The sequence below is a fragment of the Gnatocerus cornutus genome, chromosome 8 (assembly GCF_029298725.1).
Source record: "Gnatocerus cornutus isolate USDA-ARS CGAHR chromosome 8, icGnaCorn1.1, whole genome shotgun sequence".
In the NCBI taxonomy this organism is placed as follows: Eukaryota; Metazoa; Arthropoda; class Insecta; order Coleoptera; family Tenebrionidae; genus Gnatocerus; species Gnatocerus cornutus.
This window is the reverse complement of record NC_142240.1, coordinates 13161025-13188752: the sequence shown is the minus strand read 5'-3', so window position 1 is coordinate 13188752 and position 27728 is coordinate 13161025. Positions and strand designations below refer to the sequence as shown.

Below are 27728 nucleotides of genomic sequence, written 5' to 3'. Positions count from 1 at the left end.
AGCATACTTAAATGCATACGTTTCGGAATAATCTACTTTGCGTGCACACTGAAATATTATTTCCTTTTTAACATAATTCTGCGACAAACGGAAATTTAAACGAATTTGCATTATTATACGTAGACTATTCTAAAAAAAAAATTAAATTAAATGTTAAAATGGTGGATGCGCCGGGTCATGTTCTTGATTGATTTTGTTTTGATTTTTCTATGATCATTAAAAAACCTGAGATCTTTTTGTTATTTACTTTTAAAGGTGCATTCCAATAAAATAGTAGGTATATGTATACAGGGTGATAAAAAATGGCGCCCATGCTACCTTCCATGCTGCAGCTAATTCTTTCCTGAGTCCAAAATTGGAAAATAAAACGAAATACATATATGCTTTTTTAACTAACAATAAGGTAGAAGCTTTCATTGTTAAACGATCAAACTCTAATTATTTAATTTTTTTTAGCAATTTTAATGTTAGAGATTAAATTTTCTTACAGTTTCATTTACATTTTGAGTTTCTGACACTTTTAAATGTTCTTGACTTTGTAGAAAATTTTTCGATGTTGTAATATTGTAAAACTTTTAGTATTAGATGCTCAGTTATGGAGATTGTCAAATCTAAAATCTTATTTGAAAGTGTTGAGCAGCATTGCCAAATTTTTCCTTTGAAAAAAAAAATCCGTATTGTAGAAAAGAATAGGTTTAGGTTAATTTTAGTTTGATTTCTGTGATAGTTTAACAGAAAAAGACATTGTATTTCTACTCATGGAAGCATTTTATTCATCACCCTGTATAAATAAAGTGGTAGATACTTTCCAAAATTTAAAGAACATTTTGAACTAATTTGCGAAAACGTGGTGACAAATTTTCCCCCGAATTCCCTTTTTATTTACAAACCAATTAATATCCTTGTTCCATTTGTTCGAACTTCCCATCGGAAAGAACTTTTAATTAAATCGTCAAGTTTTCCAAACTCGAGGTAAATTTCGAAAAATTTGCATTGACCCTTCCCGATATTAGCGATGGAGAAGAAATAAAGATAACAAAAAAATTCATCTCGTCGCCTAAGTTTTAAATTTTAAATTCTGTCTGCGAGTTTCACGAATTCAACCCTCTCCTTTTTCATTTGAATGCGGTCTTCAAAAGTGAAAATAAGTCATAAAAATTAATAATGGATTCCAATAGGCTATCCACTGTTTCCCCTGTCTTTGCATTATTAATTTACAGTGTTTGATAAACTTTTGATTTGATGGCTGCCTTTCCATATGCAAGTCTTTCACTTGGAATATTAAAACGGAAGGACATCTTCGACGTTCGGTGAAGTAGACAGTTAAATAAAGGGTTGACTTTAGCCATCGCCGAGTGGCAGGATATAAATCGGCAAAGTAAACAGTCCTTTGTGACTGTTTGAGTTGAACGAATACGAATAAGAATGAGCTCTAAAACTGAGTTAAATTGAAATCACAGTTCTGTTTCAAACACTTGGGTGGCTTCCTCGTCAGAACGTCTGACAAGAAGAGCGAAATTGTTGCAAAAATTTTGAATTTTGAGCCACCTTTAGATTTTAATTGTCTGTGCTTTTATCGAAATAATTAAACGAAAAGAAAAGCAAAAATGGTTCGTCAGTGTCGTGAATCCGAATTTAATTTAGGAAATGCTTCAATAAATTGACTTTCAATTAAATTTAATTGAAATAAAAAATGCTCCACTCTTGGGGCGGCTTTTCAATTATCCAACAGTGACTTTGTACCAACACTCATCGCAAGTCAACGACTTGAGTTGATAAATTTTTGTATGAATCGTCTACGGACGCCTCGCCGGCTAATATACATAAATAATTTTTTCGGAGCTATAGTCAGGTGTATGTTTGGAAGAAATTACTTTCTAGGGAGTTGCTCCAAGTCATTTGATATTTAAAACGGCTTCTCATATCCCGATAAAATAACCGTTTTCGGTAGCGCATTATGCGCGAATACATTTGTATTAAAATATTTAAAACGAAAACTCAAACGAAGGAAAATAATGCCAGCCGTGCCGACAACTTTTGAATTAAATTATTATTCAAATGAAAAGGCGGCAGGGCGAGGGTGCGTCGTCGAATCAGCGGCGGCAGGAAGAAGAAGATCTATTTTATGCTTCCTCTGTCATTTCCGGTATGGCTTCACGGCACACAAAGTTTGACCACAAATGAGTTACCAAAATTGCATTTGAATAAAAAATCGGAATTAAAGTGGGGCGGCGAGTACACGGAATGGGGCGAGAGATTTCAATGAAACTTTTTTTTAGGGGATGTTCGTGATATTGGGACTTTTGCGGTAAGAATGTCGGTAAAAAGGTAGGGCAGTTGAAAAAATCGTTCCGCTATCACGCACAAAGAATGGCATTAATTGGTCTATAAATAAGGGAACATTGATAGCGGGAATGTCAAGGCTCCCAATCCTTCGTGGGAGTGTAAAGTATTAACCACGTGTATACAAGACGCAAGAAGATAAGATCGGATGGAATCCATGAACTTGCACTCTCAATCGAATGTAATCCGACTTCGACCCCGAAAGGCACTTGCCATTTCTCAGTGTTAAGCCTTTTCGATGTCCCAATTCTCCCACATCTAATCAGTTTACGAATTTTTCAGGTGCGAAAGTGCGTTTTCCCTAGAAGAAAAGACCGGGAAACGAACGGATCTACCACAAAGACGACGAAGAGGAAGGATATAGGCGAGCAACTAAGGACTTCTGAACTGAAGGCGAAAGGTTCAGAGTCTAATTACCTCTCCAGAGATTCATTAATCACAAACTCCCGTAATTACATTCGCTAAGTTTATACATACATATTATAGCGCACCGCGTTTCTGCCCTCCGCGCAAACAGACTAATAGTGATCTGATAACGACAAAAAGCAGTCTTAGGTTATCATTTCTTCAATTACCGGGTTAAAAAGCGTCGCCTATCTCAACCTCATTCAGCCGCAAACGACTTATCGCGATCTACAACTCAGAAAACTCCGCATAGCGGACTTGCGAAAAAATAAACCGTGTAATATAATTTTTTAAGCCCCACAGTTCCGCAATGAAATTGATTAAATTAATACAAAGAGCTGAGTCGGGCTTGTGACTCGCGAGGAAATCGAATAAATTCCCAGGTTCAGGCAGAGAGACCAAAATCTTGCCCGGATTATTTCACTTAACATTTCCACCTTAAAATTGAACATTACAGAGAAAATTCTTTTCAACTACCGCAATTTCACAACCAGCTGTTTTAGTGACGGCTCGAACTTCCCGGCAAAGATATCAAATAAAAATAATCAAATTCCTATTATTTCAAGGAACGTTTTATTCTTGAAACTATACAGAAATATCTACAGAAACTTTCGGAATTTTTAAAACCAACATTACAAAAATATGTCTAATTTTTCACACAGTGGTAGATTTATGGATTTGTTTTTGCGCTAAACAACACCAAAATTTAAAAACAACAGATAAAAAACACAATTTACATAAAAAGTCATGCAATTAACTTCTATTTCTATTACAGCTTGTAATCTGTAGAAAATTTTCTCCCATGAACTTAATCTTGATCTTATCACAATTCGTCTGCCTTGTTGTCTCGCTCATGAAATAAATAAAAATATTCCTTTGTCCGTTCACCCGTCTGTTTCACAGAAATGCATGTAAACATGACAATTTTTATTTTAGTAGGAACTTGTAAAAACTGTAGCCTTAGACCATAATTATAATTACATCAGTCAGAAACATCTAAATTTGATTTTAAAACAGAAATGATATAATTATCAGCGTAATTCGTTTTTGCCCGGAATTCAACACAAAGCTCTTATCCGGAATGGTGACCCGGTTTTCTTGTTCAGTCTTAAACATCCGAATATTGAGACGGAACTAAAGACATTCTTCAGCTTCTTTTCTTAATTAAACGAAAATAGTTTCAGAAATACCACCCTTATTATTCAGGGACAATAAAAGGAACGAACAATGGATGCTTCGAATACCAGTGATAACTACTCTAAAATTTGTTAAGTAACGGTCTGGAAGGAAAAAACAAACATTTTAAATACTGAAACGATTCTGCGAAATTCTAGTGAGAAGTTTTGTTTCGCAACTGCTTTTTGTATATCCCGCGCGCAGTTTAGGGAGTTCGGAATCCGCGTCCTGTCAGTTTGACACATGATCTATTTTTAGGTTAGAAAAGATGGCTCGAAATTTTGTAAACGAAATTGCGGAATTAAATAAACCGTGCGTTCACATAAAAGATCCCGAACGTGTGAATCTCAAACTAAATGGTATCATAAATGGTAATTTCCAGCAGCTACAAATTGTCTCAGACTTTGATCAAACCATTACCAAACAACATGAAAATGGAAAACGACATTTGAGCAGCTTTCGTAAGTTTTTAGTAGAGCCTGTCAGTGACTCAAACTGATATTTTAGGGATGTTTCAAAGCTGCCCTTCTCTGACAGAAGAGTTTAAACAGAAAGCTTCTGACATTCATAAGAAATATTTCCCTTATGAGTATGACCCAACAATTCCTGAACCTGAAAAAAGGTTGCTCATGGAAGAATGGTGGTCACAGACGGAGAAAGCTCTTGGGTAAGCGCGCGATGCTCTTTCCCAGTAATAATTTTAAATTGCAGAGGGTTGAAAGTCCGCCCTGAAGAAATTGATGAAGTTGTATCAAAACTAGCTACTTCTTTAAGAGAAGGCACTAGAGACTTATTCCAGACTCTCTCAGACCATGGCGTACCAATCTTAGTTTTTTCTGCAGGGTTAGGTAATACAGTAATGTCAGTTTTAAAGAGATATGATGTTTACTTGCCTAACGTGAAGGTATTTTATTACAAAAAAAAAAAAAAACGATTTTTATATCTCATTGTAGGTGATATCGAATTTTCTGAACTACGACGACAACGGGACTATTCTAGGTTTCAAAGGTCCTGTTATTCACGTTTTAAATAAAAATGAATATGCAATTAAGAATTCCGAGTACTATGACCTTGTGAAAAACCGCGACAATGTTATTTTATTAGGGGATTCACTAGGTGACGCCCGGATGGCGGATGGAATAGAACACGCCAGTCATGTTCTAAAAATAGGATTCATTTTTGAAAATGTAAGGGGCAATTTTGGTTTTCACTGATTAATTGATTATTTTTAGATTGAAGGAAATCTCCCAGCCTACATGGACACCTTTGATATAGTCCTAGAAGATGATCAGACCATGGATGTTATAAACGCCATAATTAAACTGATCAAAATGACTTAATTATGACATAAAATATGATTGTTTACTTAATTAAGATGAAATACAAATGTGCAAGTTGCGAAAATGAGGTCATAACATCTTTGATCTATTTTTAGTTGGCACCAAATTCCCATGAAATTATTTTTTCTCATTATTTTAAACGAACGACAAGCTTGTTACCAAAAATCGAAAATATATTTTTTTTTATGAAGTTTATTTTACTTTCTGGTTTTATTTAGAGATACGTGACGGTACGTTTCCTTAACGGGAAGTTCCAGCAGGAAGTACAGCGATAATTAACCTGTTATCAAAGGAGTATCCTCTCAAACCCGTAAATTACAGAACATTTTCTTTTATTAAAAACGGCCTTCGTCAATTTCCAATAGCCACGAGAATTATTACAAGTAATCAAATAATTAACGTGTCAATGTAAAAAATAGCACGCATGGTAATCAATAAATTTTCTACTCAATTTAAAATTTCATTTTTCTCTGAAGTCTATTTTTCTGTGCCGTCATTAATTTTCACTCAGTAATAGCCGTCCCACAGCTGTAAATTATAAGTGGGGACGCGACTCTTCTTGACCGAAACTCAGTCTACTCGTGCGACCCGACTTGGAAAGCGAGTCGAAATACATAAATCATGTCGCTAGCGCGAATATCGAAAATGCCGTTCGAACTTAATAACAATTCCCCGGAAGTTTTTGAGACTTCTTTCAAAAGGAACCGGAACGAGTCGATAGTGTCCGTGTCGAGTGCCTCTAGTTGCCATTCGGATTCAAGCGAAGACGCTGAGGGTTTATCGCGAAAGTCATCCACAGTGCAAGAATTAATACAAAAGGATAATGTTGTTGAGGTGAGGAGATTAGATCTTGCGAGGGTCAGCCTATTGTTGAAAAATATTTTTTCGGCTTTTGTTGGAAGAAATTGCGGTTTCTCCACAATAGATATTAGATAATATTCTGGAGAGAGTAAGTCCGCTTTAGCGTTGTTTCTACAATAAGTCTGCGTTAGTGCTCCCTATTGTCTTTAATGAAAAGGGTCAAGCAATATGAACCATCTATTTTGCATCGGGAATGTTGCCATACGCTTTGATTGACCATAGTCTTGATTAATTCACTAATTATTCAGCTATTATTAATATTATCTAATCGCCCAGCGGATACTTCGAAAGTTGGTAAATTTGACCACAATATACCAGCGTTACTGAACTAAAGCGAGGAACTTTTGATCTCCCGCTCTCAAGGCAACCATTTTTTTATTCCAGTTTACGGGTTTAAAATCATTTCATCAAACGCTAATTGTACATAAACAACAAGACATGTTTACCTGTTTTGTATGAATAGTTTTACACTTCATATACATAATCCGTTTTTATGTTTGTCAGGTCATGAAATAAATAGAAAAAAAGCCAATGTCACGCAAAAAATAAAATCAAAGTAATACTAACACAATGTTGCTGAATATTCATTCAATATAAAATAAATGAAAGCGGTCAGAAAATTAGCCCAGCAAACGAAGGAACCAAACGACAGTGTCGGATTTTAAACAATTTGCTGCTCAATAATCCATTTTGCATAAATTAGCTGCCGTTTGAGGATTTAATTAGTTTATAAAATTGCTTGCAGATCACTCTTTGAGATCAAAGTAATTCTTAGCAGTCAATATTATTTTAGTTGCTTTTTTAGCGCTGAAATTGCCGCCTAAATAACATTTGTTTACAGCAAAAAGGAGTCGGATTTCTGATCCGTTTTTAGATTTTTGCTCTCACGTCAAGAAATTTCAGACAAATATTCAAGCATTCAATCTGAGAGAAAGATTAGAAGAATTGGCATCCAAATTTCTAGTTGGGATTGGAATTCTATTTGAGTGTAATAATCTAGATCTTGAACAGTTGGAATCCAAAGATCTAGATACTGCAACTAAATATCTAAGAATCTGGAAATCTGGAGCCTAAGTATTTAGGAATTAAACTTTCAAAACGCTCGGCGCGTCTCGCTTGCAAAAAAAAAAGAGGTGAAGCTTCCACAACGAGAGGAAAACTTTTCAATCCCTAAAAGGAACTTCTTAATATTTTTCCGCTGTAATTATTATAAAATACAAACTTTGAAAACGTAAAATGTACGAATCTAAGATCCGTAAGCATAGTTATGAGAATTTAGAACATGAAGATTAATATTCGTTGAATTTAATACCAAAGGAAAAATACTAAACTCTATCTAATTTAAAAATCTAGACTTGCAGGTGTTTAAAGATGTAGAACTGTACTACCAAAAAATTTTTAATTATCTAAAGAATCTGAGAATTACATATTTGATTAATCGTGGAGTTTAAAAACCTCGATCTAAGTAAAAAGTAGTATTAGATCTGCAAATCTTAAATATGAGAACATCAATTAGAAGATCTAGAATTAGAAAAAAATACGAAATTTTGATTCCCATCTAAAAACGTAGAAACTATACACACTGCCAAATGCTGATAAAGACTCTGAACGCACCCACAATTTTGTGTATAATCATGTCATTATAATTTTATAGTTCATTATAATCGGTTTATCGTCCAAATGATTTAGTTAGAGAATCAGAAAGGAATTTGTTTCCAGATTAAGATATGGAGGTACTTTTTTTGCACTGTTCTTCTCGACAAATTTCTCTCAAACCCACGTACTCATTGCAAATTAACGAGACTTTCATTTTATGCGATAGAAATCAGACAATTCAGTGCATTCACTTTGAGTGATAACAGAACTATTTACCAATACAACTTGAAAAAATAGTTGAAGAATGTTCGAATAATGCGTGTCGGTCGTTTTTCCATTTTTTACAATTCGCGTGGTCTGCATTATCGCAATTATTGCTAAATGAAATGTTTGTGAGTACGTAATTATAAGTCGTTTATTCTTTATTTTCTATTAATTAAACAGCATTTTTGCGTCAAAATAAGGGCACTTCATTAGACTAATAATCATGAAAAGTTAAAAAAGCACACCGGCCACACCTCTGTGATCTACAAAAGGCAACGCGTATATTATTTTGCAGAAAATAAGTACATTCTAGTTAGAATTTTACAACCAAAAAAGGTGAGCGCCGCACCATTAATGCAGTTTAAACTTAATCAAAAACTTATCTCATCGTTTGTATCATATCGAAACAGCAAAACCGTGTACTACTAAATGTCGTTTTTACGATGGTCACTACAGTTCCTACTTTTTACATGTCAACTTCACACGGAACTGCTAAGTGGATATTATTTATTATGAAATAATTTCTAATTGTTAATAAGGACACTACGAGTTTAGTATCATCCAAACTGTGTTGTAAGCCAGCAAAGAGCGATGACAATCTGTAGTTGTTGATCACTGAAATGGTACGTTTTTACAAATTACTTAGAAGTTATTATTATGTTTTACTGGCATCATGTTTTTACATGTCGCAGTGGTATAATAATGATCACATTTGCTTTATTGCACAAAAATCCATTAAGAAAATTAAGAAAAAAATTACCTATGTAGGTATAATTAATTATTTTATGAACTTATAACAATAGTGAAAAGCGTATTTTATATTGCAAAAACGATGTCAGTTTAGAGAGTACCATTAAAAATTACGATGGTATTAAAACCGTCTTGGTATTAACATTTCCTTTCCTGTCATTCAACGTGTATGTTTAAATTTTAACTAAACCTTGTTGCTTAATAACAATGTTGAGCTATCGAAAAACTTGAGCCGTGTAAATTACTTCTTACCAGAAAACCTTTTTAAAAACTACAATAATTGTCCCCAGTCACACACTCTGATAAACAATACGCAATCTATCATATCACATTTGCATGCGAAATGTTACAATAACATTATAATTATTTCAATTACGTTGTTAATTGATTAATTTCTGAAATGTGGTTCTTTCCACGTTCCACGAAGAAGCTTCCTGGGCTTCATTGCTAAACAAGGCGGTCAAAAACGAATTTGTAGAAATCTGTTATAACAACAGATTTATTTTTACGACCTAATTACATTGTCGTGAAATAAGCATAAACATTGAACTTAGAATTTTGTTTTCCCTCAGATTAATTCCATTCCGACCTCAAAGATAAGAAAATACTTGACACGTGACCTAGCTAGTTTTTCAATTTATGTGCAATGATAGGATTTTATTGTAAGCTCATGGTTGTAGTACTGGTAAGTTTCATATAAAAAAATACATAAAAGTAATTTCTTACTATTGTCACAAGTATCTTAATAACAGAGAGAGGTCAACTTTAATTATCAACAATTTGAACTGACGATTGGCGGTCTTGTTTTCTTGAAAATAACGCTTTTTAATCAAGTTCGGTTTATAGGGTCCATAAAATTGGCAGAAATCAAATTAAAGCAGCTATTTTTGAGCAATGCCTGCAGGTCTCGAGTTCCAATAATTTGTCTCGGTTATTAACAAAATGCCCATAAAATACTTATCGCGTGATTTACAAAATTGCAATTATTAAATTACTTGTTCAGGTATCTGCATTTTTTGGGTGTAGATCACAGGTCAGATAACTGGAGTGCAGGAATTTCATATTTCTAACACGCGTTGGCTTGAGAATATTTAGAAAATAATCAGTTCTAGTGATCTGGAAGCCGTCTTGCTTATTTATGTAAAAAGATGTGTTTAAATCATTTCATATAAAAACAAACCTTCAAATTACGTATCAACTGTTTTTGTCTGAAGATAAACAGAACAGATCCATTATAATAACGTAAAAAGTCGTGTCTATGCAACGATCCATCAAGAAAACTCATCGTCGAAGAGCAGGAAGATAAATTTTCTATAATAAATCGATGTCCCAGTTTGAGAGAAATCCCAGTCTTTTTCCGCCACCCATCACTTTTCGATAACTTATTACCCCTTTCCATGCCAAACCTCAGCATAAATAAACAACAGCCTGATTAAAATATTTAAGGAAAATTATTAATGGATTTGTTTCCGACAAATGAGGAGGAACGAGGTTTGGTGGTGTTTCGACGTGGATGGTCCTTAATAATTTCCTTGTTTCAGAATGCAGATTTTAAGAGATCGCGATCGATGTCCGATGGCGCGCCGCAGCGTCTATACAACGAAGATCCCTTCGAAGTGTTCCCGAGTCTTCCAGATTCCGTTTTGGAGAAAATGGGACTGCTGGGAAGTGAACCCAGGTAATGTCACGCCATGGCCTGATTCTTTCGTCCACATTTAAACGCTCCGTTTATTTTTGCTAGTTTTTGATAGGAAGGAAATCCCGAGTTGATTTGCGATGTTATTGTATAGCATTCCTCAATGAGGCGTGGGCAGAAGGCACAAGAACAAAGAAAATATTTTGGGCTTAGATAAACCTCAATTTCCGCTGATTTTCTTTCATAAATCTGCTAAATTTAAGGCTTCCAACTATTGCCGGTTTCATTAAAAACAACAAACTGGTGAGGCCATGTTCTACATACTTAATTATTACACTCAATTATTTAAATGTGTTCAATAAAATATCGGCTTCAATGATGTTTGCCGCCTAAAAACATTCAGTGGCACACCTTTATCAAAATGCGATTGATGTATGCGACTTTCCATGTTATGTAAGACTATAATTACCATTCTTTCTAATCCTACGGTGTGTGAAAGAGAAAATTTACAATATGCTCGTAATTAGAAGTGTGGCTAAATTAGTTTAATTTTGTAACAATAAATAATGTCATAACTCATAAGACATGCAGAGGGTCACAGTTCCCATTAATCTCTGACGATTCTTGATATCTAGACAAGTAGAGCTACACTATAATTTTGTTTATACATAACGTGTAAACATGTCCAGAATTTCATTGCGCTCAACTAATTAAATCCAAAAATTAAGATTTCACTCACAGAATATTAATCATTTCAGATCGTATCAACGTTAGCTTGTTTGGCTTTTTCGGTCATTAGGAATTTGCTAAAATGATTTGTGGAGTTTCTTCATTATTCATTAAAAGAAGTTAAGTGAGATGTGATTTTTCACAAGTTTATGTGAAAGAGTAAACATTTAAAATTTTCCTTTTGTAAATGCAAAATATTTTAAGTAATCACCATTTTAATTACTGGGAAATTCTCTAAGATGGAAATTTCCTCATTTTTAATACATGCAGTTTTATGGTCTACTGTAGTCTAAATTTAGTTTCCAGTTTAAATTCAAGGATCGTTTATTTTTTAAGAAAATGATTTAATATGTTCATGGGAGTAGTTTAGATTTCGGATGGAGAAGGGGGGCAAATGTAATTTTATTTTGGAGAGTTACTATTTTCGACTTGATCATTAACTATTCTGAAATTCAAAACTATAAAATTATAGTTCAGAAGAATGTAATTTTAGTACTGAAGTATCAGTGGAAAAACATATTTTTTAAAATTCATATTCGTTCATTAATTCTTACAAAATACAAGTTTTTATATTGCCACAAACTCCTTTTAATGGAAGGTTAGCATTAAAATTGAAGATAAATTAATTTCAGCGATTAGAGGCTTTAAATTAGTACAGACATATAATTATAAATGCACGAATATGCAAATTCTACATTTTAATGAAGCCTGTCAGTTTTTCCTGTAAATTGTAATTTAAATTACATTCTCGACGTTAGGTTAAAAAAAGCACTTGTCCAAAGTATCCGATTTTTTGCGATATAAAATGTTAAATTTCCAGTCATTTCAAGAAACGATGAAATTAAATTTGTTTATGTTTTTCTGATTAAAAACCGGCGCATCTAAAAAAGAGCGTGTTGCTAATTTTTTTGTTTTGCTTTTCTTGGTAAACATCAAGAATATGTTACCAGTAACTTGGTGATAAAATTTTTTACTTCACTTTTTTATAATTTTATAATTATATAATTTAAACTAATTAAACAAGTTTTTATCCGGTATTCAAAGTTGTGAAACAAACCAATAAACAGAAGCACTTGGATATAACTTTATTGACTTCTGTAAAACTATCTATTAGCACAAGAGACAGAAGTTAAAGCTCATAAATCTTAATTCCGTCTGAGCTTGCCAATTTGTGTCAAATAACCAGACAAAACCAAGTTTCATATCAGTCCATCACACAGCATTATACAAGAAAATGAAAACAGTGAGGACAAGTGAACTTAAACAACACGAAACCACAATTCCCACCGATAACAATGGAGAATTCCGCATACTAATTACATCACATTAAAACCTTGAGCAAAATTCGGAGCTAACCGAATTATTTTTTCCAGGGAACGTTTAAACGACGAAGAACTCGAACAAAAATTCATTGCTTTGTCGTTGGCTTTTACCATCGATGCAGCGACAATCAAAAACAGGTGCGAGCGACAACGACGATACCGCGACCAAACCGAAACCAATCTCAACACCGAAATCGAAAAACTCATCCAAAAAGCCAACCGAATGCAATCTTTATGTGTTGATGCCGAAACCACGGAACTACTCTCGGCCCTGTTGGGCCAAATCGATATCGTTATGAAGGCCTCTTCACACGCGACGATTTCTTCAGAGCGGTATGGAGCGGTTCAACATGAAAATCGGATATCAGAATCGGTGCACGTGATGATCAATCACGTCAATCTTCTTAAGCAACAAAGGGATTGGGCGAGGAGACAACTACAATACACAAAGTAATATTCTAGGGCGGATTGGGCCGAGGGGAGGCGTTAAAACACCACTAATATTTTAATTACTGTAATAAAGTAGCACCTTGTGGGTTTATCGATGTGGGAATCACCTTAATATCGTAATATAAATCTGGCTAGACTTTAAACATAAACTGTTGGCGCTACTCAATGGGAAATAAAATAATAAGCAAAATTTACATGCTCTAATCTACATCCTGGTATAAATGAGTCAGTTATCAGGGCGATTCTCTTGTTTTTCCAGACTAATGCTGTTATCAGTAACACAAAAAAATCACATCATTACTGGCGAAAAATCGCATTATATAAACATTGTTGACTATTGCGACACTAATCAACTTAATTTCAGACGGGTCCTCCAAAACTCAAATTCTGCAGACGCCGCGCCTGTTCAAAAACAACTAATTGGGTCTCCAAATGGTAAAATCATAACAAAAAGACGCGCAAGTATTGCAACCATCACAAGACCCATCGAATTCTCTAAAAATGTAGACCCACGTAAAATAACCAGAAGAACCTCAGATTTGTCTCTGCGAGCTAGTTCCTTAGCCCGCGGTTCTAGACCTAGTCGGCTAGAGTAAGACGGCACCGCGTCCTAGAACTACTAATAACTCCCAATTTTAGACTTGGTGTAGATCTAGTCAAAATCAAAGAAGGAATGGTCGAAAGTGAACCCATGTTGAAAGAACCCGACCATAGTGATAATGAATCTAATCAAAACGACGAGTCTAGTCCTGAAGATAATGTACCAACTGTGGATACTGAAAGTGGTCCAACGAGTTTAAGGTAAAAAAATAACCATCTTGACTTGATTTATTCCGGTGATTGCAGGCAACGATTAATGCGACGATTCAAACGATTGCGAAACAGCGTAGAAAAACGCTACGATAAATGGACAGAAGATGGCACAATCCATGAGATTTGTTGCTTTTGTGCGCTCATGTGTTTTTCAATTAGTTTAATAATATTAGCAAACGTTCTGATAGAAATGGAGTTTTCCAAACGAGGAATTGCACCGTCGAGTTTTTTTTGGCACTGGAGCGGAAGCAACGGGAGTGGGCAGTCGAAACGAATATACCATGGAAGCATCAGTACTACTTAATTTATTGTACAAAATATTATTTAAAAATAAAGTGTGGTCAGTCAATTCGCAAGTTTTTGTATTTCCCGCCTTCAGGCGTGCCCAGTTTGTCTGTATTACTGATTGCATAAACAAGTTTTCAGAATCAAAAATAAATTAGGCATACAACTCTTACAATCACCTGAAGAAACAAATTATCAGGATTTTCTAATATAATATCGTATAATTATCCAATTGTTTTTTCTCGGTGACCTCCAACTGACATTTCAATGTCATACGTGACACATAATCCCCTAACCTCAAAGTGTAAGAATGGAATTAAACTACAAAATTCAAAAGTACGCATGGGGTAAAAAGGGCAGTGCAAGCAAAGTTGCAACACTGCATCAAAATACGAACAAGGATTTTAAAATGGAGGAAAATGAGCCCTACGCTGAACTATGGTTAGGAACGCACGTCAACGGCCCTTCAAGCCTTAAAAGTGGTGAAACTTTGGCTGATTTACTAGCCAAACACCCTGAATATCTGGGGGAGGATGTTAGGAAAACGTTCGGAGATCAATTACCGTTTTTATTTAAAGTTTTATCAGTGAATCAAGCGTTGTCAATTCAAGCCCATCCAACCAAGGTAAGTTAAGAAAAAAATTGTTGTAAATTAATGTGACGATTAATTAGGAACACGCTGAGCGGTTACACAAACAATGGCCTGATATTTATAAGGATCCTAATCATAAACCTGAATTGGCAGTTGCATTAACACCTTTTGAAGCTCTGTGTGGTTTCAGACCTTTGTCAGAAATTGTCTTCTTTCTAAAAAGTATTGTAGAATCTATCCAAACTATGAACACTAATTTCTTGTTGCAGATATCCCTGAATTAAACGCCGTAACAGGGAATGTTATAAGCCGCCACCAAACTGAAAGCATTCAGTTGGTAAAAGAAGCATTTAAAACCGTCTTGGAGAGCCCTAAAAATGTGATAAGTGAGCAACTGAAAAAGCTGCTTCAAAGATTCAAAAATTTGGGTTTGTAATCAAGAATTTATTCCAAATTTTCAAAGCTGCACGAAACCTCTTCATTTTCCAGATGCCCAGCAGCGAGAAAAGCAATATGCGCCCCTTATTGAGCGATTGTATCAACAATATCCTGATGATGTCGGCTGTTTCATTGTATACTTCTTAAATTACCTGAAACTGGAACCATTTGAAGCAATCTTTCTAGAAGCAAACTTACCACACGCTTATATTTCCGGAGGTATAAAAATCACTCCAAGTCTTCTTCGTTCATCTTATTGTTACAGATTGCATTGAATGCATGGCGTGTTCTGACAACGTAGTTCGTGCAGGGCTCACACCAAAATTTATAGACGTGGAGACTCTATGTTCGATGGTCATCTATGAAGGGAAAAAAGCAGAAAGTAACATTTTCAAACCAGAAATAACAGATGAGTTTTGTCGCGTTTTCAAGCCTCCAGTACCTGATTTTGCAGTTGTGCAAATATCGGTAATGTTTTAAATACCGTTGACTTGAAGGATTTAATTCTCTTCTTGTAGCTTCCTAAATCGCTGAAAACTTATACCGTTAAAAAAAGAAACTCCGCTAGTATCCTGCTGGTTGTCAGTGGCAAAGGAGCGTCAGAAAATTCTCCTCTCATTCCAGGAACAGCTATTTTCATACCTGCGAATCAAGAAATCAAAATAACAGAAATTATTGATGATTTACTTATGTACCAAGGTCTTGCGAACGTGTAATTTTTGTTGAAAATTTTCTACAGGTGAAGGAATAAAACAATGAGCAATAAATGTGGTTTTTCTTTATAAACAATTTTAGAACTTAACTTTAAACAAGAAAAACATCAAAACTGAAACGATAATTCAAAAAATAAAAAAACTTAAAACTAATTCAGTCTTATAAAAATCTAATTATGTTGGCGAAACCGGTTCGTCTGCAACTTGGTCAGTTTGGTCATCGGACTCGTTTTCCAAGGTGGAACTACTGTCAGATTTCCCATCTTCGTTCTCAACTAAATCCTTCAATACAGCATCAACTCTAGATGGAAGCTCCTCCACGTGACCATTCACATCATTTCCACTTTCTTTCTCTTCCTGTGATTCAGTCAGTTTGAGTTTAATAGAGTCGCAAAGTTCTTTATTCCCTGCTTTTTCAGCTAACTCGACAGCGAACTCTAAAAACTCTTTTTGGGTCCTGCGCGACAGAACCTTAGCGGCATTCTCAAAGTCCTTACACGCAATATAGCTGAAATATGGATTTAAACTCGCAGAAATCCACGCACCAACATACCAGTAGGCAGCATTTTCGAAGTTTCCGGTGGTTGTACAATGCGTAGCCCATTTTTCTAAAACCTTCGTTGTAATCTCGCTATCTTCAGTAAGTCTGTGTTTAGTCAAAGCGAGAGCTTCTTTGAACATGAGATTTGAACACAAGCAATTAATCGCTTCTTCGACTTTGTGGCAAGCTAGGAAGTACATGGCTGCCTCTAGAGGGTCACAATTTGCTTCCTCTGAGAGTTTTTTGGCATACGAAAGACTGGCATCGTGCCACAATCTAAATGGTGTTACTTTAAAACAGTTTAAAGAAAAAAACGACTTACTTGGGCGACACCATTGGAGCTAGCATAACTATGGAAGGTGTGACGCGGTTTTCGTTGATTGCATTTCTGATGTACTCGCCTATGTTGCCTTTCCACAGCGAGATGAGTTCGCAGGATTTGTACTTACCTTCGTTTTTCTGCTGCAGATCTAAGTTAAAAAAGGTGAGATAAAGTGGTTCAGCGGGGCATCTTACAATTTGCGTCCAACAAATCAGCGACCGCTTCCTTGGACCCGAAGATTTGGAACGGATCCGAAGATTTGCGACTACCAGCTTCTGCTTCTTCTCCATTGAGTAGTTTCCTCATTGTCGCGACCTGTGAGGCAATATTTTCGTCGTTGGAGACGTAGAATGAAGGTACTATGCAGTTCTTAGGAGTAGTCTTAGGTTTGGGGGAGAAATCAACCTTAATTTTAGATTTTTCGGTCTTCTCCCCATCTTTCTTTGATAGCTTAGTAAGCAAGCGTTTCCTCTCCGTTATAAACTCTTCGTCTGTTTTGGGAGGATTTTTCGAAATACTGCAAATACGAAGGACCTTATCCCCTATGATAATGAGATCGGACTCGATAGGGCTCCACACGACTGCACAATGCGGAGCACTATAAGGAACGCTGATGGTGGCGATGGCAGTTTTTGTGGCCACATTCCACACCTGAGCCAAACCGTCTGCTGCTACTGACACAATTTTGTCTCCTTCAAACGGACACCACGCTACAGACACTGGGGGGCGTAAATGTCCCTCAAAAGAAGCCACCAGTTTATCAGCCAAAGTATCACTTGCTTCAATAGAACTGCAATCAAAAACCAGAACTCCTTTGGCGGTAGCCGCTGCAAACCAGTTGCAACGATTCGAAATCTCGGCTTGACTGGTAAAAGCGTCAGGATGCCACACCATGGCATTCAGACCCTTTTCGTTGGGATAAAACCTGTTAATAATAGTCAGATCTTTCTTTAAAACAACAAGACAACCGTCTTTTCCATTGAGCAACAACAAAGAGAAGTCGGGCTTCCATGCGAAATTGTAGGCAGAGATTTTCGGCGGGAGCTCCAACAGCGTGGGATCTTTAAAAAACAAGTTAATAAAAATAGAGGCGTAATTTTCAGTTACTTTGATCGGGTTTTTGGATGTTATAAATAGCGATTTTCCCTTCCGCGACCACATACAGTCCAAGATTATTAGTATCTCCAATGATCGGCCCCCAATCGACTTTGTACACTGGATGACGGAAGTAATGTGGAAACAAAGTCGTCTTTTTGGACGCAAGATCAAGAAAACCGACCTACAGTTACAACATGAGTTTATGAGGACAAAATATAAAGAGTTACCCGGCCTTCTTCAGTCCCAAATCCCAGAATCATTTCTTTGTAGGGATGCCACTCAAGCGCCGAAACTTTATGTGTGAACTTTTGTTGGTACTTCTGCATGGATATATTGGTAGAATTAGGAAGACTCAAGTCCCAGATGCGAATTCCTCCATCTCTTTGTCCAACTGCCAAACTAAAATCATTTGTAAGAAAAGTACAAGAGGACTGGTACTAACCGGGTGGGATCCAACATTGAGGACGCGAAAGAAGTGACTACAGCAGATACGGTGGAAAATGAATACAGAATTTTTTCTCCAGTTACGTCACAATTTATCAATTTTCCTTCTTGTCCCCACGACCATATGCTCAGATCCATTTTATCGCGCCAGTTGTACAAAGTGCGGTACTTTGGAGGTGTCACGATGTTGAATACAAGCGAAGAATGCTCATAGTGGATAACCGAGCATTGGTTCTTTGAGCTATAAAATTATCCTAGAATTGAATCTCCAGAAATGTTATACTTACTCTGTTGGTTTCGGAAGCGGCCATGCTATAACTTCCCCAGTAGCTGAAGAGGTGATTAATGTGTCTGGAGTAGCCCAACACAATGAGATCCATGTATTGGCATTCTTATCTCGGCGATTTGGTCTTTTAGAAGCTTGGAAAAAAGTCTGCATTCGTCCATCTGTACCGGCACGCCAGATATAGACACTTCTGTCCCTGGCGGAAGAAGCAAGAAGATACTCTGTTCTAGGCTCTTCGTCTATTTCTTCTTCTTTAGGAGGAGCGTCGTTGATTATACCACTATCTTCAGCACTGCTTTCTAAGGTTTTATCAACGGATTCTTCAGTTTTTGGTGCATCTTCAGTTGTGGCCACACTCTCATCATCTTTGGAAGATTTTTCAGTCGTGCCCACGCTCCCATCTTCTTTGGAAGATTTTTCAGTCGTGCCCACGCTCCCATCTTCTTTGGAAGAGTCTTCAATCTTTACACTGGCAGTGTTTTCTGAGCCATCATCCGCTTCTACAAAAGATTCTTGAGCGCCACTCTTATCTTTGTTTTCGGTGACCTCAGAATCAAAGCTCAAGTCATCAAAGAAGTCTCCACTTGGATCAAAGAGTTGAGGTAGTGGTCTATTCTGCACCTCTTGTTTTTCAAAGTCTTTCCTTTTTGGTACTTTAACTGGTGTATTTTCATCATTAGTTTTCTTATCAATTTTATTTACTTTCTCATCAAGGCCAAGAATCTTGTTTTTTAAATTGTCACATTCTTTTAAAAAGTCGTTGATATCTTCTAATCCTGAAGAAACTTCTGCATTATCTTCGGCTACTAAACCAGCCCATGGATTCTTCTTCACGGGTGTAGGTTCAGGTGGGCTTCCTGCAGAACTGGTACTAGCATCCAGCGACTTATTTTTCACAACGCTCTTAACAGATCTTGGAAAAATGTTTACAGGGGCGGGACACCAAGAAAGGGAGACCACTGATTGGTAGTGCCCCCTTAATCGATATAAAACTTGACCATTTCCTGTGTTTATAAAATTAGAATATTTATGGAAAAACTCCTTGAAACTTACTGCGTAAATCGGCAACTATAACCCCGCCGTTATTGAGCCCAAAAGCTACTAGCCATCCAACATGAGGACAAGATGAAAGGCAAGTTAGATTAACTTTACTCTTGAAGAGATCATTAAGTGGCTTGGACTCATTTGTGTTAATATTCCATACGTAAACATGGCCCTCAGCAGTCGCGGAGACAACACGGTCATCCCCGGCAAAAACAGCCCCAATTACAACGTCCTTGTGCTCCTAATTACCGCAAATGTTGAGACGTAAAAACAATGCTTCTACTTACTGTATGGTCTTTATTTGAAGTCTTCTTCTCAAATGTGTCCAGATCCCAAATTTTAATAACATTGTCTTCACCCAGGGAGGCCACATAACAGTGAGGCTCTTTCCACTTTCTATTCAAACTTACTGATGTAATACTGGAAACAAAAAACCTATAGTTAAAGTACGACAAAAAATGAAAATTACTGTTTGAAATGTGCTCCACTGATGATGTTAACACTCGCCGGTTCGCCGGGATTCTTCGCTTTAACGACCACAAGATCATTCTTAGATCCGTAGATCAAAGTATTATCAGGGGCGCATGCCACCACGGAATTTTTATACCAGTGGGGCGCCGGAGGCACCACTAATTCGTTCATTTTAGTTACGTTTTCAAACTGCACTTTAAATCGTTGCAAAAACGAAGTAGAAAAACTAACCAAAAAACATGACCATCATGCAACAAATTTGAAAAAGTTAGTAGGAGGTCGGTTAAGTAGGGAGCGATTATATCAGTTGCAAAATTTGTGTCGCATTTTAAAAAACTGGTCATAAATTAGCATTATCTTATGAGAAAAGTTTTTTTACAAGCTGTTCTGAGCCGTACAGTTATTACGGTAACTATTTATAAATTCCTAATTACGTAAAAAAAACATTAATTTTAAAAAGCGCGAAATTTTAAACTGAAACATCCGCGCACCTGATAAATGTCAACTGATGTCAACTGCTGAAATACCGAAATGTCAATGTCAGATGACACACGTCACAACAGTGATTTCAAAGCTTAAAATATGTATGAAGTTTAATTTTGGTATTTATTGATAGTATAGAGTGTTCCTCCGAAGTGACCATGGAGTTCAGAGTGCTAACGTTGAATTGCTGGTACATTTCGGCACTTATCTGTTGAAGTTTTATTCAAATTATTTTTTTAGGGGCCTTGCGATTGTCTCTAGAAACAGAAGTGAAAGAATGCAAGCGATTGCAGAAATGTTGGCCACCAGTCAATACGACGTGGTGTGTCTACAAGAAATTTGGCTCAATTCTGATTATGAATTAATCAAAAATAAAGTCTCAGGAGTTTTACCTTACTTTCATTACTTTTATAGGTAAAGTAAATAAGGTTGGGCTATCTGACTGAAGACTTTGTTTGTAGTGGGGTAACGGGCTCTGGCGTATGTGTTCTTTCACGTCATCCAATGGAAGAAGTGTTTTTCCATCAATGGCCAGTCAATGGATACATTCATAAAATTCACCATGGGGACTGGTTTGGGGGTAAAGGCGTCGGTTTGTGTCGTCTCAAAGTCCATAACTACATTGTGAACGTGTACTCAGCTCATGTAAGAAAACACCTCAATTCACAACTCAACTTTAATGCTTGTATTGCAGTTGCATGCAGAATATGATAGAAACTGTGATGAATATCAAGCTCACAGAGTGCTTCAATCATTTGACACTGCTCAATTTATTCAAATGACTTCAGCAGGTGCAGATTTAGTTATATTGGCAGGAGACTTAAATACAGAACCTGGGGATTTAGCATACAGGTTGATGCTAACAGTCCCTGGACTTGTAGATGCCTACAATGAGGCTGGTGACATTGCCCAAGGTATATCTGCAACTAATGAAAGTCTTACTAATAGTTACACTCCTACTGCTCTAATCAAGAAGAACATTCCTGGGAAAAGAATTGACTACATTATGTACCATCCAGGCTCAAGTTTACATGTTGAGTTGAGAAACTACACCTTGCCACTGCCTGAGAAAGTTCCAGGATGTGCTTATAGTTACTCAGACCATGAAGCTGTTGCTGCCACTTTTATCATCAGCAGAAATGATATTATACCCTTAAAAGAAGACTCACAGTTGAAGAAAACCGTTTTGGAAGAAAGCATTGAAGTCTGTGATGAAGCACTTAAGAGTTTGAACAGTCAGAAATACTTGTATTGGTTTTTTACATTGGTTTTATTCATTCTGTTGATTACCATCCTGACAACGACTTCACCTTTTGGCTTTAACTTTGTCTACAACTTTCTCAAAGTTTTGACTACATTGTTCTTGTTTTATACATTTATAATGGCGACTTTCTGGAACAAAATTGAGAGACATGCAGTTATTGCCGGGAAGCTTGCCATGACCACCGCGTTAAGAAAAGTGAAAGCCAAAGAAATATGATGCTGTTGGTACACGCATTCTTTAAAGTATTATTAAACGATTATCTAAATTTATGCTCAATGTTGTCTATATTTGGACTTGTTGAATATTAACGACACCAGATCAATCAATATTTGCTCATCTTATCGTTCTATTTTTATACTGCGCTAATTGATTCCGCTTTATTTAGAGTAAGTGCAAATTAGTTTCGCTTTTATCATATCATATAATAAGCATCTGTGATACAAATGATGTATGTTCTAAAGGGTGAAGAAATAAATATTTATACAAGGAAAATGAAAATTTAATTCGCGCCACTTTTTGAATTAGACCATTTGCCATCTGTTTCGTTCTGATTGGCTGTGACTTTTATGTTTATTCTTCTTCACAAATGCCATGGTATACGTGGTGTTCAAAAATTACTCCTTAATTAAGCTTTTGTAGTAACAGAGCTAGTTTTACTTAATTCAAAGTGAATTAAATTACTAATGCGGATAATTGTGATCACCATAAATACAAGCGAATAGTGTGCTGGTTTAATTACTTCCGGAATTTGAGGTTAGGTATGTCATTTTATTTCCATCATAATTTTCGATCGAAGTAACGTGTTTCCCTAATTTCTGTTTATTGAAAAACGACAACCCATTGCCGGTATTTAACCTCGTTTAGTTTTTACCCGGAAATTGTGCCCCTTTAATCGATTAGGAAGTGTGGTTCAGTAACCCCTCACGTTAATTTTTTTTAATTAGATTAATAGATGTTCACTTGCCTTAGCTAGCATTTGTTTCCACTGTTCGTCTATCAAAGTTTTCATTATTATTTTCGTGATTTTCAGGACAATATATGAAGTTGCATTGAGTACGAAATGCACCCCAAAGTTATAATCGCAATAATTAGTTTACTATTAATCGTGTCGAATGTGAGGTGCGAGGATTTCGACGATGATGAAGCTGTAGTGGAAACAGTAGTTGAGGAATCTTCAGTGGATGTACCTTATGAAAGCCCCACACCTTTAGACTCAAAAAGCGTTTACTTGGCTGAACATTTTGACGATTCCGAGCACTTTGCAAAACGATGGGTGAAATCTCAAGCTAAAAAAGAAGGAATCTCTGAGGATATAGCCAAATATGATGGGGAGTGGCAGATTGAATCTGCTGTCAAAGATGGTTTAATTGGGGACAAAGGTTTGGTGTTGAAATCAAAAGCAAAACATGCCGCCATTGCGTCAGCTTTACACAAGCCCTTTGTGTTTGATACCAAACCCTTGGTAGTACAATATGAAGTAGTGTTTCAAGATGGACAAGAATGTGGAGGCGCTTATTTGAAACTGCTCAGCCAGGGACCTGAGATCAAAAATTTGGGTAACTTCCAGGACAAAACTCCATATTCTATTATGTTTGGCCCTGACAAATGCGGCAATGACCATAAATTACACTTCATTTTCAAACACAAGAACCCTCTCAATGGCAGCTTGGAGGAGAAACATTGCAAGAAACCAAAAGAACGCATTGAGGAAGTCTTCTCTGATAAACTTCCACATTTATACACTCTAGTCCTCCACCCTGACAACACATTCGAGATATCAGTCGACAAGAAAATCGTCAACTCCGGCAGCTTACTGGAAGATTTCACCCCTTCCGTAAACCCACCCAAAGAAATCGACGACCCCAATGACAAAAAACCGGAAGATTGGGATGAACGCGAAAAAATCCCCGATCCAGATGCCGTTAAACCGGATGACTGGGACGAAGATGCCCCCGCTCAAATTGTGGACGAGTCAGCCGTAATGCCTGATGGATGGTTAGAAAACGAACCCACTCACATTCCCGATCCCAACGCCCAAAAACCGGAAGACTGGGATAGCGATATGGACGGCGAATGGGAACCTCCTCTTATTGATAATCCACTATGTCAAGAGGCTGTTGGATGTGGGGCTTGGGAACCACCATTGATCAACAATCCAGACTTTAAAGGGAAGTGGAGGGCGCCTTTGATCGATAATCCCAATTACAAAGGAAAGTGGAGGCCGAGGAGAATCCCAAATCCTGAATTCTTTGAGGATAAACAACCGTTCCGAATGCAGACAGTTGTGAGTATCAAAAATGACGTGAAACTGCGAAAAAAAAGTAATTTTGTAATATTGAATCGTCACCTTGAACCACACCCAATTGTTTATGTAAGGTGTATTTTGATAGATTAAAATAGAGCCGTGTGGTACAGGTGATATTTACGTGTTGAGAACAGGATATATTGTAAATCTGAATTTGATATAATTTAACTCAATTTGCATATGCGATTAGACTTGTAAGAACACTAAACATATTTATTTTAGAATTAGTTTTTTGGGTCATTGTTTTACCTTTTTCTAGACCACAATTAAATAATGACACTAACTTTAATTTGAATATTCATTTACATAATGAAGCCACAAGGGATTAAAATGTTTTTTCATCCATAATCAGATGTTTAAAATTCGAGGCGAACTCCAGGAACGACTAAAAACACAAAAAAAATGATAAATAAAATAAAATTGTGTGCATTTATGTAATGTCAAGGTTCAGATGTACGTGCTTGAAAGAAAATTCCCAATTACAACATTGCATAACTTGATAATCCATTTCACCTCTGCGAAAAAAATCAATTTCCCTACTGTTGAGATTGTTAAATATTTAGAGAAGAAACAAACAAGTACAAACAAGACTGTAACCTCTCAGACACAATACGTAACTAACTTAAATAAATATTTTTTATAGTCTGCTGTGGGCTTTGAGCTCTGGTCGATGTCCAAGGATATTTTCTTCGACAACATCATCATAACCGATGATATTACCGTGGCCGAGCACTGGGCAGTTTCTACCTACGACAAGAAGAGGCAAAAAATCGCCAAAGACTCAGTAAGTAAATGTTTTTTTCCTAGTCAACTCTTCAGATTTAAATGAATACAGACTTCACTATGGGGGCGCTTCATGAAAAAAATCAATTATAAACCGATTCCCTGGCTCATATACTTTGTGTATTGTTCCATACCGGTCGGTTTTTACATTTGGTACCTCTACTTTTGCGTCAAAGAGGTATTCCGTCAATTTTCTTACAAGTAGAGTTGTTGATGCTACATCGTAGTTTGTTTTTATCTAGGAAAGTGTAGTGCAGAAACTAGCCAGCTTAACCAATGAATATCCCTGGCTCTGGGGCGTATACATTATCGTACTAGGTATCCCAGTTGTTTTTGTATTGTACCTTTGCTGCAAGCCTGGATCCTCTTCTAGTCAAATTCAGGTAAATTTCCATCAAATATTACTCCCAATTAATACCCGAGTAAATTAGGAAAAAGAGGAGCTTAGACAAGCAGCCCAAAAGAAAAAGACTGATGATCCGACTGAGGATGTCGCAGAAGAGGACGCTAGAGAAGAAGAGGAGGAAGCAGAAAATCCCGAAGATGACGATAGAGAAAGGAATTCCGGACCAGACAGCGATGACGACGAGTCCGAAGAGAAAGTAGAGGTAAAATCTCGTTTTAATTAGTCTTGAAGTAATGTTGTTTATATCAGGACCAGTCGTCGAAGGGTTCGGGAGACGGCGCGAGAAAAAGAAAAGTTCGTAAGGAGTGATAGATAGTTTTTTGTATTGCTTGCACCAGCACTGTTTTCATCTTGCAAGTCTGCAGTCGTATTTATTTGATCGTTTGTTTTAATTTTGCTATAAATGATCGTTCCATTTTTGATTAGGGAATTTGTACTTTTATGAAAGTCTAGTTGTAGTTGTTACGTTTTTTGAATAAATTTTTTGACAGCGATTCATTTTACTTGATAGTCGGATTTGTAAATATGAGTAAAACCAGACCAAACAAAAATAGTCCGTACTAGTATTATGTCACCTTTTCAATGGATAAATTGCATGATCCTAATTTGCATCAGCGATTTTCGATATGTTTATATAATGTCCTGTGATTATGTAATAGTTCAGAGGAAAATAATTTACTTAAGTTTATTGTGTGGATTAAGGCTACAATAAATAAACTTAAAAATAATCGCTTGTTTTATTAACAAACAACTGGTCCTTGATTCCGTTCGGCAGCTCTTGTAGTTCTTCGGTGAGCGCGATTTGAGTGTTTTGCGAAATAGTCCTGCTCCTCCTCTTAAATTCCTTGTTATTCCTGTCTTTAAAGGAGCGATATTTTCGTACGATCTCCACCTGCACTTCGTTGTTCATTATACAATACACCAGACTGGCGAAAAGACCTTGAAAAGCTGTAAAAGTTTGATCAAAAAATAGCCACAAAATCTCAAACGTTTGGTTTTGCGTCACGTAAAATGACAGTACGAAGGAAACTGCGTAAGGAATTCCAAATAGCGGCACCAGGATTAAAATAGCCCTAACAAGTTTTTGGTATTTGGTCCAACGCTGAACGTACATTGAAGTCAATTTCACGAACAGCACCCGTATTATGACAGTGAACAAAAGGAAATTTATCTGAAAAAGTCGGTTTTTGGCACATGTGGTTTTCAGTTTCGATAAGCTTACAATTACTGTAACACCAATGGGGATATCGATCAACATTGATACGTATTTGTTCGATTTTGTTGTCCAACAGTAGTTGTTTTCGTTCGTGGCTTTGAGGATTATCCATGGGATTATAAACAAAGCGGGGAAACCCCAGCCGATGCTACAATAAACAGCGACTCCGTCCTCGGAAAATAACTTCAAGAAAAGGAGATTGTGCAAATACGCGCCTTCCATCAAAAGAAACGTGTAGTTGGAGATAATAAAATAATTCCAGAGAGTTATAATAGATTTGCATAACCATGACTAAAAATGCGTTGTAGAATAATAATCGATTTTTTTGCTACTTACGTAGTTAACTTTATCAAAATCTGGTTCTCCGTTTACATAATTTATTTCGTGCGACAAAGCGGTCCCTTTCACGAAAAATCCTATTTTGATTAGGGACATAAACGCTCGCATGACAAAAGACGCAAATAAGTGCGTGTGGAGTTTATTTCTAGAGCAGTGCAACCTCCTGAAAGCTAAAAATTTGTACTTAATTTCATAGTTTCGTCACTTACTTAATGTGGATAAAAATAAAAAGCGCCACGACCAAAGATATTGTGGATAAAATGTACCCAAACTGTGTGACATGATTAATGATCGGTATCCATTTATCATAAATAGTTTGATTTAAAACTGTTTCATTCACGATTTTTTTCTCAATGTAAAGTCCGCCACATTCGCTGTAATTGGTCCAGGATTTCGTTGAATTTTCCAGGATAAACCACTCACCGTTATTATTACACTGTTTCGTGACAAAACCCTAAAATTTTAATGTAATAAATTTAAAAAAAAAAAAAAAACTTACATCTTGGATTGACTTTATATATTCGTTGGAACACGATTGTTTTGCAAGCTCTCCAGCAGGAGTTTGCGGCCAGCAGAGAAGTCCATCAAATATCAGTTTGCAAACTTTTCCCTCGAGAGACTTGTCCGTGTTTTGGTAGCAATTATTTTCGGCTTTTTCCAAGATTTTTTCGAGTTCTTCCGGATCGAGCATTATGGTGGTAAGAACACTTTCTTCGTGTAAGATGATATTGGGCGGAATAGCAATATTTCAACTTGTGTACAAAACGACCCCACTTGACATAGATGAATCGACTATTTTTAATTTATTAAATCACTAAAGTTCGCCATTTCTATTTATATTAATCGAAAATTTGAAGATAAATTATTACATAAACATAAGTGCGCGAAAACAGTTTTGTTACTGAGCGCTCTCTTGCAGCGTCTAGTTAATTGGCTTAATCAATGAACGTAAGCAATATCTTAGATAGTAATAGGTAAATATTTGTTGCGGCTTTCAATCTGATTGATTGCTT

General features: G+C 36.4%; 7 protein-coding genes across 9 annotated transcripts; 5 read left to right on the top strand and 2 right to left on the bottom strand.

Annotated features, from left to right (window-relative positions):
- The first annotated feature begins 4128 nt into the window (after window positions 1-4128).
- cN-IIIB (cytosolic 5'-nucleotidase IIIB) lies at window positions 4129-5339 on the top strand. Its single transcript, XM_088043178.1, has 5 exons — window positions 4129-4385; window positions 4432-4591; window positions 4636-4828; window positions 4878-5111; window positions 5157-5339. Exons 1-5 carry the CDS (start codon window positions 4193-4195, stop codon window positions 5262-5264), a joined length of 888 nt encoding a protein of 295 aa, XP_087899304.1. The 5' UTR covers window positions 4129-4192; the 3' UTR covers window positions 5265-5339.
- Window positions 5340-5818: 479 nt separating this feature from the next.
- Window positions 5819-14034, top strand: LOC148170009 (uncharacterized). The gene is made up of 6 exons (XM_088043838.1): window positions 5819-6098; window positions 10277-10413; window positions 12474-12872; window positions 13237-13464; window positions 13512-13673; window positions 13719-14034. The coding sequence occupies exons 1-6, from the start codon at window positions 5886-5888 to the stop codon at window positions 13987-13989; spliced, it is 1410 nt and encodes a 469-aa protein (XP_087899964.1). The 5' UTR covers window positions 5819-5885; the 3' UTR covers window positions 13990-14034.
- A 59-nt stretch (window positions 14035-14093) lies between these two features.
- Window positions 14094-15767, top strand: Mpi (mannose phosphate isomerase). The gene is made up of 6 exons (XM_088043199.1): window positions 14094-14595; window positions 14643-14784; window positions 14832-14990; window positions 15052-15219; window positions 15266-15468; window positions 15519-15767. The coding sequence occupies exons 1-6, from the start codon at window positions 14281-14283 to the stop codon at window positions 15714-15716; spliced, it is 1185 nt and encodes a 394-aa protein (XP_087899325.1). The 5' UTR covers window positions 14094-14280; the 3' UTR covers window positions 15717-15767.
- LOC148170007 (gem-associated protein 5-like) lies at window positions 15764-20191 on the bottom strand. The gene is made up of 11 exons (XM_088043197.1): window positions 19918-20191; window positions 19736-19868; window positions 19458-19689; window positions 18406-19408; window positions 18117-18359; window positions 17902-18073; window positions 17684-17855; window positions 16771-17637; window positions 16577-16724; window positions 16267-16530; window positions 15764-16221 (listed from the first exon to the last, which is right to left on the bottom strand). The coding sequence occupies exons 1-11, from the start codon at window positions 20088-20090 to the stop codon at window positions 15888-15890; spliced, it is 3741 nt and encodes a 1246-aa protein (XP_087899323.1). The 5' UTR covers window positions 20091-20191; the 3' UTR covers window positions 15764-15887.
- Window positions 20192-20419: 228 nt separating this feature from the next.
- On the top strand, window positions 20420-21935 carry nSMase (neutral sphingomyelinase). Its single transcript, XM_088043906.1, has 4 exons — window positions 20420-20592; window positions 20643-20816; window positions 20864-21047; window positions 21097-21935. The coding sequence occupies exons 1-4, from the start codon at window positions 20561-20563 to the stop codon at window positions 21880-21882; spliced, it is 1176 nt and encodes a 391-aa protein (XP_087900032.1). The 5' UTR covers window positions 20420-20560; the 3' UTR covers window positions 21883-21935.
- Window positions 21936-22215: 280 nt separating this feature from the next.
- LOC148170005 (calnexin-like) lies at window positions 22216-25888 on the top strand. 3 transcript variants are annotated; one of them, XM_088043902.1, is made up of 6 exons: window positions 22218-22419; window positions 22697-23950; window positions 24615-24755; window positions 24997-25137; window positions 25186-25362; window positions 25410-25888. In XM_088043902.1, exons 2-6 carry the CDS (start codon window positions 22727-22729, stop codon window positions 25467-25469), a joined length of 1743 nt encoding a protein of 580 aa, XP_087900028.1. In that variant the 5' UTR covers window positions 22218-22419; window positions 22697-22726; the 3' UTR covers window positions 25470-25888. The 3 variants fall into 3 exon arrangements, with proteins under 3 accessions (XP_087900029.1, XP_087900028.1, XP_087900026.1); XM_088043900.1 differs by having other exon boundaries at window positions 22218-22424; XM_088043903.1 differs by lacking the exons at window positions 24997-25137; window positions 25186-25362; window positions 25410-25888 and adding an exon at window positions 24807-24990 and having other exon boundaries at window positions 22216-22424.
- LOC148170004 (parathyroid hormone/parathyroid hormone-related peptide receptor-like) lies at window positions 25830-27721 on the bottom strand. The gene is made up of 5 exons (XM_088043905.1): window positions 27215-27721; window positions 26925-27169; window positions 26713-26878; window positions 26383-26667; window positions 25830-26331 (listed from the first exon to the last, which is right to left on the bottom strand). The coding sequence occupies exons 1-5, from the start codon at window positions 27404-27406 to the stop codon at window positions 25879-25881; spliced, it is 1341 nt and encodes a 446-aa protein (XP_087900031.1). The 5' UTR covers window positions 27407-27721; the 3' UTR covers window positions 25830-25878.
- Window positions 27722-27728: the final 7 nt, after the last annotated feature.

Coding starts and splice junctions, on each gene's coding strand:
- Mpi (XM_088043199.1), top strand. CDS start 14,281: ATGGAATTAAACTACAAAATTCAAAAGTACGCATGGGGTAAAAAGGGC. Junction 14,991..15,051: donor TCAAAGATTCAAAAATTTGG/GTTTGTAATCAA, acceptor TTCATTTTCCAG/ATGCCCAGCAGCGAGAAAAG. Junction 15,220..15,265: donor ACACGCTTATATTTCCGGAG/GTATAAAAATCA, acceptor TTATTGTTACAG/ATTGCATTGAATGCATGGCG.
- LOC148170004 (XM_088043905.1), bottom strand. CDS start 27,406: ATGCTCGATCCGGAAGAACTCGAAAAAATCTTGGAAAAAGCCGAAAAT. Junction 26,879..26,924: donor TTTATTTTTATCCACATTAA/GTAAGTGACGAA, acceptor TTTAGCTTTCAG/GAGGTTGCACTGCTCTAGAA. Junction 26,332..26,382: donor CCATTGGTGTTACAGTAATT/GTAAGCTTATCG, acceptor CGACTTTTTCAG/ATAAATTTCCTTTTGTTCAC.
- LOC148170005 (XM_088043902.1), top strand. CDS start 22,727: ATGCACCCCAAAGTTATAATCGCAATAATTAGTTTACTATTAATCGTG. Junction 23,951..24,614: donor CGTTCCGAATGCAGACAGTT/GTGAGTATCAAA, acceptor TATTTTTTATAG/TCTGCTGTGGGCTTTGAGCT. Junction 25,363..25,409: donor AGTCCGAAGAGAAAGTAGAG/GTAAAATCTCGT, acceptor TGTTTATATCAG/GACCAGTCGTCGAAGGGTTC.
- LOC148170007 (XM_088043197.1), bottom strand. CDS start 20,090: ATGAACGAATTAGTGGTGCCTCCGGCGCCCCACTGGTATAAAAATTCC. Junction 19,690..19,735: donor CTTCAAATAAAGACCATACA/GTAAGTAGAAGC, acceptor TGCGGTAATTAG/GAGCACAAGGACGTTGTAAT. Junction 19,409..19,457: donor TATAGTTGCCGATTTACGCA/GTAAGTTTCAAG, acceptor TTATAAACACAG/GAAATGGTCAAGTTTTATAT.
- nSMase (XM_088043906.1), top strand. CDS start 20,561: ATGGAGTTCAGAGTGCTAACGTTGAATTGCTG. Junction 20,593..20,642: donor GTGCTAACGTTGAATTGCTG/GTACATTTCGGC, acceptor TTATTTTTTTAG/GGGCCTTGCGATTGTCTCTA. Junction 20,817..20,863: donor TACTTTCATTACTTTTATAG/GTAAAGTAAATA, acceptor CTTTGTTTGTAG/TGGGGTAACGGGCTCTGGCG.
- LOC148170009 (XM_088043838.1), top strand. CDS start 5,886: ATGTCGCTAGCGCGAATATCGAAAATGCCGTTCGAACTTAATAACAAT. Junction 12,873..13,236: donor AGACAACTACAATACACAAA/GTAATATTCTAG, acceptor ACTTAATTTCAG/ACGGGTCCTCCAAAACTCAA. Junction 13,465..13,511: donor TCTAGACCTAGTCGGCTAGA/GTAAGACGGCAC, acceptor TCCCAATTTTAG/ACTTGGTGTAGATCTAGTCA.
- cN-IIIB (XM_088043178.1), top strand. CDS start 4,193: ATGGCTCGAAATTTTGTAAACGAAATTGCGGAATTAAATAAACCGTGC. Junction 4,386..4,431: donor ACGACATTTGAGCAGCTTTC/GTAAGTTTTTAG, acceptor CTGATATTTTAG/GGATGTTTCAAAGCTGCCCT. Junction 4,829..4,877: donor TTTACTTGCCTAACGTGAAG/GTATTTTATTAC, acceptor ATCTCATTGTAG/GTGATATCGAATTTTCTGAA.